Source organism: Callorhinus ursinus, unplaced genomic scaffold (assembly GCF_003265705.2).
Source record: "Callorhinus ursinus isolate GAN/ISIS: 27379988/994484 unplaced genomic scaffold, GSC_fseal_2.0 scaffold1, whole genome shotgun sequence".
Taxonomy (NCBI): domain Eukaryota; kingdom Metazoa; phylum Chordata; class Mammalia; order Carnivora; family Otariidae; genus Callorhinus; species Callorhinus ursinus.
Window position 1 is genome coordinate 39,467,665 of NW_027397063.1, and position 12,559 is coordinate 39,480,223.

General features: G+C 35.0%; 1 protein-coding gene across 10 annotated transcripts in view; it reads right to left on the reverse strand.

Annotated features, from left to right (window-relative positions):
* The window catches only part of ABI3BP (ABI family member 3 binding protein), a 238,011-nt gene that overhangs the window by 19,174 nt on the left and 206,278 nt on the right, over positions 1 to 12,559 (reverse strand). For all 10 annotated transcript variants that reach the window (XM_073892683.1, XM_073892688.1, XM_073892686.1 and 7 more), the window contains 2 exons: positions 6,428 to 6,637; positions 3,557 to 3,665 (listed from right to left, as the gene is read on the reverse strand). In XM_073892683.1, coding sequence (XP_073748784.1) covers positions 3,557 to 3,665; positions 6,428 to 6,637 — 319 coding nt within the window. The remainder of the gene's footprint in view (positions 1 to 3,556; positions 3,666 to 6,427; positions 6,638 to 12,559) is intronic.

Here is a 12,559-nt window from a genome sequence, read left to right on the forward strand (position 1 = left end):
AAATTAAATGAAATAATTCAACTTCACTTTGTTCTTCCTTAATTCATTATTTTGATTAATAGGGGTTTCAGCACATAATATTTCAGCCTAAAAACATTTTTTTTTTTTGCCTATTAAGTGAGCAAATTAATCTCTAGCATACTTTTAAGAGAACAGAGAATGCATTCCCACTTACTGGGGACTGGGCTCTACTGAACTACTTGACCACCAGAAAGTCCCACAAACTGTAGACTAGACAATTCTCATTAGAGCCCCTTTATATCCAGTGTATTGTATCTGTCACCAATGAGGAAATGTTTTCAAACTGCTGATATACAACTTTTACATCATGACCCATCAGAGACTATCAGCATAGTCCTGGTCAAATCATAGATACGAATATTAACAGTCCTTTCTTTCTTTTGTAACAGTCTTTCCATCTGAATGGATTTCATTCAGTTATACCAAACTCTAAAAATAACATAAAATAAGCCAAATAGAAACACTGGATGGCCCCAAATTTATGCCAAGTTGCAAAACTTGGCATGGGATTCTGATTTCAGGGATTCCTAAATTTAATATTACTTTTTCCCAAGGACAAATCCAGAAAGAGCCTCCTTTGGGCTTTGCTCATCTTCAGATTTGGGTAGTTGTAGGGGTCCCTCCTTAGAAGGTCCATCAGGCCTTCATCAGGACAGGAGTGACAAGCAAGGCACATGCCTTGGGGCAGGACAAAAGGGACAAGGCTATGAACTCCAGAAACGATTACCGTAAGTCCTACAACAACTACGACTGGAAGCTAGACATGAACTCCACGACTAAGTATTCCTGTGATTCCACAATGAAATGCAGCTTAGCCCAGAGGTACTTTTCTCTTATGCACCTATTTGGCCAATTAGGCAAGATGCCAAAATGGCACTCTTGCAAGACATTAACAAAAAGTTTCTGGGCGCCTGGGTGGCTCCGTTGGTTAAGGGTCTGCCTTCGGCTCAGGTCATGATCCCAGAGTCCTGGGATCAAGCCCCGCATCGGGCTCCCTGCTCAGCCGGAAGCCTGCTTCTCCCTCTCCCACTCCCCCTGCTTGTGTTCCTGCTCTCGCTTTGTCTCTCTCTGTCAAATAAATAAATAAAATCTTAAAAAGATAAAAAAAGGTTTTGTTCGATTTATTCTACCAACCGTTACTCATTATAAGTGACTCTAGTATCACAAGTGATTGTTCCAACTAAATCAAAGTCCTAACAATACTAAAATGAAACTTGGAGCAAGTCATTCCCAGTTACCATCTTTCTGGGTCTCCCCATCTATTGACCAAGTTCCCTGATCTAGCACAGAAGGCCCTCCACAGCCTCGCCTCCACCTCTTGCTTTCACTGTCTCTGTCCACTTTTCACCCCTTTCACTGGTGAAAGTAGCTGACTCTTAACTGCACACAACCATGCCATTTGGGACTCTGTGTGGACATGGACTATTCTCTCTGGTATTTCTTTCCCCTACTACAGTTACCCAGCTAGCTCCTTCCTATGCATTCTTCAAGCCTCAGCCCAGTTATCATCTCCTCCAGGAAGTCTTCCCAACTTCCCCAGACTTTGTAAACTGCCACCCAATCTGGGCTCCCCTTGCAACTTGTATATATTTTTACCAGAGCTCTCACCACTTTGTGTAGAATAATTGGTTACTAACTGCATATCCCACTACCTCAAGCTCCTCAAGGGCAGGCACCACATTTATTCATGTTTGCAGTCACAACATCAACCACACTGTTGGCACTTAACAAATGTTAGCTGAATGGAAACACAAATCTTTTATAAGCAAATCAGGCTTAAAAATGTCACTGAAATAATTATTTTCTACTTCTGATCATGACTAAGAGGTGAACTCTGAGAAGATTTGAGGATCGCCTAATTCAGAAAAGGAACACAATCAACATTTAGAAATTAGATGCTTTTAAATATCCCCTTCAATGTATTAAATGGAATAAAAAGCAAGAAACTGTAAACCATCCACATTCTGTAAGCCCAAATCCACCTACTAAAAAGCCCAAATTAAATAACTTTTTCTTTTTTACTCTTTCCTTAAAATAATTATGTTAAAAATAGTCTCTCTCTCCCTGTTAATCTCACTAAGGAAACAGAATCAAAATCATCAAATGGGCTTTTACTGAAATACATGCTTATTTTGGCTAACTTAAATCCTTTAAAAAAATTAGCAGTTGTAAAATTTTCCATATTACAGCTCACAATAGAGAACTTTAAAGAAAAAAATGCTTGTGGAAAGTATATTTGCAGTATAGGACTACAGTTTATACACAGCAAACCTTCTAGAATGAACTAGATGCTTCCATTTTCCTGAAAACATTAGAAGAGGTTCTTTGCTATCAGAACTAAAATAGGCTCTTTTGATATTCAATATCTGATTCAATTCAATCAATTGATGACAATGAAAGATGTAAGTAAAACTTATAAAAAAAAATTTCTAATGCTGGAGTTCCAGTCTTTGCCTCTGCTGATCTTTTTCAATACCAAGAAACTTTATCAAGTTATGAAATATTCAATCTGGAAAAACTCCTGATTGTGTCTTTCTGAAAATTGATCTATGTTGCTTGGTGTATTATAACTTAAGATGTGAAGATGTTTTCATTTTAACTGAAAGCATAGACAGCTTATCAAACAGTGTTCTGGAGTTTGAGAAAAGAAATTGATTTTCCATAGAGAGTAATATTTAGTCCCCAAATGAATTTAGTACACTGGCTTTACTAAGGAAATGCTTGGCTGTATCCATTCGAGAATCTCCTTGAGCAATAAATTTGATGATTTAGCCACGTAAAGCAAAACAAAACAAAAAAACCTTCTCTATTACATTTATAGAAATGTATAAGGCCCTTATTTGTCTTGCAGTACAATGAGCTGATAAAATATTGGGTATTTTAGATTTAAAAAGAAATGACAAAACCACACAGTAACATAAACAACCTGGTACCAATGTGTAATAAGAGATGCCAAGGAAAGTTTTTTATTGTAGAGCATTGCTCTTCGCATATATTTCTATTTTCAAAAATTGATTCTCATTTGTTTGTGATAAAAAGACCCCAAAAGCAAAGGACTGCTATGCCTGGGAATGGTCTGTAGTTATTTGAAGCCTTAACTATCACAAATTGTCATCTGTATCTGTTACATAGTTTGTATTTCCTTGCCCTCCTCTTGCCAGCAAGCCAGCCAAATTCTTCTGTTTTCAAATTGAGTTTACATCATACACACTCCAGTTGTGTCTGGTCTACAGACCTTTCCTTCTCTAAATTTTGGTACTTAACATCAACATTTGATATTAACGACCTTCTATTGTTCAATGTTCTCCCCTAGAGTGCTAACTTACAAGATCACCTTGTCCGCTCTTGTGTCCCCACCAATAACTTGCATATTTGCAAAACATGACCTAGAGGTATCCATTGCTATGTCCAGTAAGCCAAAGAATGAAATGCAGACTACACCGTCCCTTAAGACAAAGATAGACGATGTCATTTCATGCCTTTGTTAAGACTTTTGCACTCTGAGAATTCACCTGTAATAGCACAGGTGGCTTACCTTGTATCTGGTTTTAGATTTTCTACCGTGGAGAAGGTTTGATTTGTAATTTGTATGGACTTGTTCTTCCCACTGAATGACCCATTTTCTCTGGATATAACTTCATATTCTGAAAAGCGAAAAAGCCAACAAATACTTGTCTTTACCTCTCAGCTGATTTAATTGTTCTTAAGGTTAACAGCATCATAAAGTCACTCTCATAAAAGTGAGCAATTTAGATTGCAGTTCTGGAAGTATACTGATCTTACACATTAGCAATTCCCAGATGGGGATGGTCAGTGGATGACGAAGGTCCCAAAGCATTTTGGGAGTTGCTCATTGACCATTTCTGCTTTCCCTTTACTGGAATACGGAAGGCCTGGTAACTGTGAAGACTGATGGTGCTCCTGTGGTAGCTTTGGACTGGTAACCAAAGATTCTGCTAGGCAAGTCAGATAGTCTGCTCTTGTTGGAATGCTCAGTATGGGGAAAGCACTGTGTGAGAAGTGGTACTTGAGTAGAAGCCATGTTTCTTTCTCCATGGAGCTTCATTATATAGCTGGGGAAAAGGCCACCGCATTCATGGTGCTGCTCCAAAAATCTTTGGGTTTAAAATCATGCTGCAAATAACAGTTAACCAAATAGTGAATGACAGTTCATTATTTTGAACTATAGAATTATGGGATTTTTGTCTCTACTGCTTATGTAAGTTATGAAAGTTTTGTACCTATTGCTTACATGTGCCTTCTTGATAATTATCCTTTTTAAAAAAATTATGACCTTAAAGTTTGCATAGAGATCTCCATAAATTTCACTTAAAGGCATGTTTCTTTGAATTTGCAGGACTAATCAAGAGAAAGTCTTTCAGATTAAGAACATAATTTATAAATTTGTTAGTTGGTTTTCCCTGCTGTCAATTGGGGTTCAGTTTAATGTATGTCCTAAGATCATGCAGAGGATTAAAAACTCAAAAAACAAGAAACAACAACAAACCCCATTCAAACTCATCGACTGTAATATTCTTTTTAATATTACCCCAGGCTCTTAGTACTAGAAACTCTTACTGCATATCTTCTCTAATTTTCCTTTGAGTCAATGCTCATTTAATACGATTTTTATCCTAAATGACTCAAGTTTTCAAAATGGATATAGAACTTACCTTCATAAATAAAAAAATTCAGAGAAACAAACTGAGGGTTCTAGAGGGGAGGGGGTAGGGGGATGGGCTAGCCTGGTGATGGGTATTAAAGAGGGCACATACTGAATGGAGCACTGGGTGTTACAGGCAAACAATGAATCATGGAACACTACATCAAAAACTAATGATGTAATTTATGGTGATTAGCATAACAATAAAAAATTAGAATTTCTCTCAGAATTCTAGCTTTTGAATGTATATTTTTGGGCTCTGTAAATATATCTTTCATTTGTAGTGCTTTAAAGCAATCATAGCTTTTTCATAAGTCCACCAACACCATAAAAATAGAATATTAATGTTTGGAATGAACATCTATAGATACATTCTGAGTATATTTCAGAAGGCAAAGACAGCCACTTAGTATGTGTCCATATTTCTTACTTTAAAATATGGAAAAAAATTAAAATATGGGATTTATAAATTCCTTAACAGTAAAGATATAAGGAATCTATAAAGAACTAACACTGAATAATTGGTATTTTCCCCTCTCAGAGGGTATTGCCCTATTAAGAGAAAATTTACTTAACAAAACAAAACCTATTTATTAGAAAGATTGGAAAATTAGAATCTGGTCATGAAAACAGAGCACAGTACATGTATTGGGAGTTTGGGACTTTTTAATCCATGTAGATAATCAATGCTTAAAGATTGTTTTTTAGATATTGGGATGGTAGCACCTACTGGCATAGTCCCAAGTAAAGAAGCAGGACTAGGCAAATCCCCAAGGAATATGAGCAATGGCTGGTTCTTTCTTAAAACAAAAGCAAGGTCTGCATGAAAAATGAAATTCACAAAATATGGGTAAATAAAAAAAGGCTAGCTAAGCAAAAATAAGCTGTTTATAGCAGAAGTTGCTCAGACCAAACAGTTCTGTCTGAGGAGAAATAACTGCTGTTTTCCTCTTTATTCACAGAAAATCTTTTTGTCAGATGCTGAATCTCCCACTCCCCACTTCCCCTGTGTACTTCCCTCTTTCCATTCTGACAGCCTCTCAGTGGGTCCCTCTAGACCCTGTCTACCTGTCCCAGGCATAGCAGGACATGGATAGCAGGGGCTTTGTGTAATCACCCTATTTGCTGTATTCCTGTAGCTGATTCAGCCTCGTAGTCATTTCTCCCTCCTCTCTAGTTTGAATAACCTGTTCATTATGAATAAATAAATTCCCATATAATAAACTCAAAGAATGACTCATTTCTTATTTTTCACAGTCATTTTTAGAGGGATTAGGTGAGTGATAGCAGAATTAAAATTTCCTGAGATGAACAGAAAATTGACCAGGATTAGAATTCTAAAAAAATTTCTCCAAAAAAATAATTGAATACCTTTCAGCCTAGGTCAATCTAGAAATTGGGTTGGTGAAATGAAACTGGTTTAAATATCATCAGTACTGCCAACTGCTCCTATGTTATCTGTAATTTTCTTGATAAGGAAAAGATCAGATCTATCTTTATACCGTGAAAAAGAATTCTGAGAGGACATGGAAGGGATGCAACCTAAAGTGATCTGTTAAATTAACAGGAAGCCCATCACTGGGACACAGATGAACTTTTCCCATCATATGACACTTTTGGCAATACCGCTCTGCTAGGACTTTCTACCCGAGATATACCTCATAGGACATAGTTTGACCCAGGTACCACACTTACATATCAATGCTTCCCACCAGAGTATCAGTCCTTATGTCATGATCTTACCAGTGACGGTATCATTTAGTGGCTTATCCCAGTCCAGGATGACAAATGAGGGACATCCTTCCACAGTGACCACAGTGAGGTTGGTAGGTGGGTTCTGCGGTGGGCTGGTGGCATTCCCCTCGGTGGCATCCTCTTTGGGGAACCGTTTGACAGAATCAGTGATGGAGCAGGGTCTGTTGTCAGGTTTTTGGATGTATCGCACATGAGGACCTAAGAGAGAAAGGACTCTGACATTTAGCCTTGTTTGAGCTTGTACAGAAGGTGGAGGTAAACTCAAATATATTTATCTGTATTAAGACATTTGGTCTCACATTATAAACAGATAGATGAAAGCAGTGATGTGAGTTGTTCAAACTTGTGAAAATCTAGAATTCCTGTCTCTGAGATACCTGATATGGATGTTGTAGCTGGCTTACTTTTCTAAATAGGTTTAACTTATGCTAATATCCAAAAGTAATTTGGTTCCCTGAGCATGTTTTAAACTGCATAATTTATGGGGCAGTGGAAAGAGTACTCAAGAGGGTGTTGCATTAGAAGTGGGGAATAATTAGCCCTGTACTAAACACAGTTCTGGTCTCACCTAATAAATTTTAAAAGCTGGACTCAAAAGGGTCAAGTGGTTTCAAGTAAATTAACTACATCCGGACAAAATTCAAGAATATTTTAGATTAAAAAAACATATCCAGCAACAAGGTGAAATTACAGAAAAATATTACCCATAATGAGGAGAAAATAAATCCTTTGAAATCAATCTAGAACTTGCATGGATGTTAGTCATCAGACAAGGACAATAAAACCATTATTATCACTATAACCCATGTAGTAAAAAAATTAAGATTTAAGAGATATAAAAAAGACTGAAATCAAATTTCTAGAGGTGAAAACTAAAACGTGTAAGATGAAAAACATACAGGGTGATAGTGGTACAGAGATGATATTGCAGAAAAAGATTAGTGAACTTGAAGACATAGGAATAAAAACTACCCAAAATAAAAGTGGAAAGAAAAAAAGAATCAAAAATAATGAACAGAGCATCAGTGAGTTGTGGGACAATTTCAGGCAGTATAATATACATGTAATTGTAGTATCTGAGTAGAAAACAGGCAGAAAAAATATGTGAAGAAATAATGGTCAAAAATTTCCAAATTTGATAAAATCTCTAACCCACAGATCCAAAAAATTTCAAAGAAACCTAAGCACAGCAAACACGAAGAAACTATACCAATATAATTGTTTTGCAAAACCCATGATAAAGAGAAAAGCTTTTAAAGGAGGCAGAAAAAACACATCGTATGTAGAACAATAGAGATAAGGATTATGGCAGATCTCTCATTGGAAAGAATGAGTGTGAGAAGGCAGTGGAGCAACATCTTTAAATATTGGGAAAAAAACCTTATCATCTAGGATTTTATAACTAGTGAAAATATCCCTTTTTAATAAAAGTGAAATACCTTTTAGACATACAAAGATAGACAGAATTCATAACCAGCAGACCCACACTACAAGAAAGATTAAAGGATATTCAGGCAGAAGGAAAATGATGCCATATGGAAATATGAATCCACTCTCTTTGTTCCAGGACAAAGAGCACTGGAAATGGTAAATATATGTGTAAATATGAACAATATTTTTATTATTTCTTTCTAAAAGATAATTTACTATTTAAACATAAAAAAATTGCAATTTAGTGTGATGTATTTACATGTAAAAGTAAAATGTATAACAACGATAGGCCAGGAGGAGAGAAAAGTTGCTATACTAATATAAAGTTCTTGCACATTTGTGAAGTTGTAGAAGCAAGAATACACAATAGGGAAGACAGTCTCTTCAATAAATAGTGTTGGGCAAACTAGACAGCTACATGCAAAAGAATGAAACTGGACCACTTGCTTGCACCATACACACACACAAAAAAAACTCAAAGTGGATTAAAGATCTAAATGTGAGATCTGAAACCATAAAACTCCTAGAAGTAAACATAGGCAGTAATTTCTTTGACATCAGCCTTAGCAACATTTTTCTAGACATGTGTCCTCAGGCAACTTAAACAAAAATAATCAGGACTACATCAAAGTAAAAAACTTTTGCAGAGCAAAAGAAATTATCAATAAAATAAAAAGACAACCTACTGAATGGGAGAAGATACTTGCAAATGATATATCTGATAAGGGTTTAATATCCAAAATATATGAAGAATTTATACATCATGACACCAAAACCCACAAATACTCCAATTAAAAAATGGACTCAAGACCTAAATAGACGTTTTTCCAAAGGAAGATATTCAAATGGCCAACAGACACATGAAAAGATGCTCAACAACACTAATCATCAGGGAAATGCAAATCTAAACTACAACGAGATGTCACCTTACACCTGTCAGAATAGCTAGAGTAAACAAACAAACAAACAAACAAGAAATAATAAATGTTGGAGAGAATATGGAGAAAACCCTCGTGCCCTACTGGTGGGAATGTAAATTTGTGCAGCCACTGTGGAAAACAGTATGAAGTTTCCTCAAAAAATTAAAAACAGAAAACAGAAATATGTATGATCCAGTAATTCTACTACTAGGTATTTACCCAACGAAGATGAAAGCACTAATTTGAAAAGATACATGCAACCCCATATTTATTGCAGCATTATTTACAATAGCTAAGATATGGGGACAACCCCAGTGTCCACTGACAAATGAATGGATAAAGAAAAATGGTACACATATATAATGGAATATTCCTCAGCCATAAAAAAGAATGAGATCTTGCCATTTGCAACAACATAGACAGACCTAGAGGGTATTATGCTAAGTGAAATAAGTCAGACTGAGAAAGATAAGTACTGTATGATTTCACTTCTATGTAGAATCTAAAAAACAAAACAAAAAAACCCCTCACAAATGAACAAACAAAAAGCAGAAACAAATCTGTAAAGACAGAAAACAAACTGATGGTTGCCAAAGGAGAGGGGGTGAGAGGATGGGCAAAATGGATGAAGGGGAGTGGGAGATACACGCCTCCAGTTATGGAATCAATACAACATGAGGATAAAAGGTCCAGCATTGGGAATATAGTCAATGGTATTGTCTTAATATTGTATGGTGACAGATGGCAACTACATTTGTAGTGAACATAGCATAATGTATAGAAAAGTTGAATCACTATGTTGGCACAGCTGAAACTAATGTTACATTCTGTGTCAACTATACTTCAACTAAAAAAAAAAAATCCAAATTTTTTTTTGGAAAAAAAAATTTTTTTGGAAAAAAATCCAAAAGGAGGCTGGAAAAGAGGAAAAAGGGGACAAAGGGCAGAGGGGACAAATAGAAAACAAATAGCAAGATGAGATAGATTTAAACCTAACTATATCATTGGTCATGTTAAATATAAGGTTCTAAACACCCAAAATAAAATGAAGAGATTATTAGATAGGATAACAAAGCAAGAACCAACTATATGCTTTATGATGCTGATGAGAAGCACACTTTAAATATACAGAGACTAATAGATTCAGACTAAAAGGATGAAAAGAAGAGATACATGGTAACATTTACCAAAAGAAAGCTTGAGTGTATATTTAATATTAACAAATTAGATTTCAGAGCAAATAGTATTACCATAAACAGAAAAGATAATTTTATAATGAAAAAGGATCCATTTATCAATTTATTAGAATCCTAAGCAGTTTAAGTCTATATCTAAATATAGACCTTTAATATAAATGTAGCAAAAACTGATAGAAATGTAAGTAGAAATAAATCCACAATTATAGTCAGAGATTTCAATTTCTTCTGTCTTTAATTGATAGAATAGAAAATCACTAAGGATATAAAAGAATTGCACAATACAACCAAACAATTGGACCCGACACCTATATAATACTTGTTATGTAAATTGTTTCCCAAAAATTCCTGTGTTGAAGCCCTAATTCCCAATGTGACTCTATTTGGAGTTAGAGTCTTTAGAAATGTAAATGAAATTAAATGAGGTAATTCGGGTGGGATTCTAATTCGCGGTGCCTGGTGTCCTTTATAAGAGGAAGAGACACCAAGGATGTGTGCACCCAGAGGGAAAGGCCATATGAGGACATAGTGAGAAGGTGGCCATCTGCAGTCAAGGAAAGAGGCCTCAAAAGAACCCAAATCTGATGATACCTTGATTTCAGACTTCTGGTTTCCAGAACTGTGAGAAAATAAACTTTTGTTGGGTAAACCACCACATTTGTGGCATTTTGTTATGGAAGCCCTAGCAAACAAATACAACATTACTCTTAAGAATAGCAGAATACACATTCTTTTCAAGTACACACAGAACATACCCCAAATAGACCATATTCTGGGCCATAAAAAAGTCTCAATAAATTTAAAAGGATTTAAGTATCTGAGAGCATGTGATAACAATGGAGTTACATTGGAAATCAGTAACAGAATAATCTCTAGAAAAATCTCAAAATATTTAGAAATTAAATTACATACTTCTAAATAATCAATGAGTCAAAGAACAAATCAAAAGGGAAATTAAAAAGTATTCTGAATAGAGTAAAAATGAATATAGAGCATAACAAAAATTTTTGGATGCTGCTTAAATAATATGTAGGGGAAAATCTGTAGCAGTAAATGCCATATTCAAGAAGAGAGGAATCAAATCAATGAAGATATATTTTACTTTCAGGAATTAGAAGAGTAAATTAAACCACAATTAAGCAGAAGAAAAAATGATAAAGATCAGAGTAAGTAGACAAAATCAATGAAACAAAAAGTTGACTTTTTCAGAAGTCAAAAAAATTAATAAACCTACAGCCAGACTTATTAGGCAAAAGAGAAAACTTACACATTATCAATAACAGGAATGAGAGAGGTGACATCACTACAGATTCTACAGATATTAAAATAATAAGAGAATATTAAGGACAACTTTATGTCAATAAATTTGACAACTTGGATGAAATGGACCAATAAATTGAAGACAAAAATTACCAAAACTCACTAGGGAAGAAAAATACTCTTCTTCCCTACTAAACATTTAAGGAAGAAGCAATACCAATTCTAAACTCTGAAACTGAGGGAGGAGAGTTCAGCATTATTCTGAGACTAAAACTTGACTTAGACGTTACAGAAAAAGAAAACTATAGACCAATATCCTTCACTGAATACAATTCTAAACAAAATTTTACCAAATTAAACCCAACAACATATTAAAATGAGAATATATTGTGACCTAGTGGAGTTTGTCCCTGGAATGAAAAGTTGAAAATTCAAAAACAATTACCTCATTACATTAAGAAACTAGTAAAAACATTATCATCTTCATAAAGGCAGAAAAATCATTAAACATAATCTAGCACTCATTTCTGATAACAGTTACCACCAAAGCAGACACAGAAGGGAATTTTCTCAACCCAATAAAGGGCATCTATGAAAAACCTATGAGGTAACATCATACTTAATTACATTCAGGTGAGAGGATGAATGCTTCTTCCATAAAGTCAGGAATAAGAAAAGGATATCCAGCCTCACTGTAACTATTCAGTATTTTACTGGATGGTCTTGCTAGTACAATAAGGCAAGAAAAGAGCCACCCAAGTTAGAAAGGAAGAAGTAAAACTTTACTCTCAGATGACATGATTCTGCATGTAGAAAATCCAATGGATCTACAGAAAAGGTACTGAGTTTTACAAGGTTTTGGGAATTTAAAAATTAATTTTTCTATATATTAGCAATGAATAATTAGAAATTGAAATAAAAATACTATTTTTATGGTTTTCTGTACACTGAAAACTAAAAACATTGGTGAGAAAAATTGAAGAGCCAAATAAATGGTAAAATACACCACCGTTCATAGGTAGGAAGACTTAACTGTTGTATAGCTGTCAATTTTTCCCAATTCACCCATACCTTCAATGCAATTCTAATAAAAATATAACCAGGCTATTTTTTAGACATTGATAAGCTGATTCTAAAATTCAGATGTAGATACAGAGGACCCAGAATCATCAATACAATACCAATACCACAATAATACAAACATGGTGGTACTGATGTAAAGGCAGATAAATAGATCCATAGAACAGACTAGAGAGCTAAAACAGTTCCACAAATATATGGACAACTCATTTTTGACAAAGGTACAAATGAAA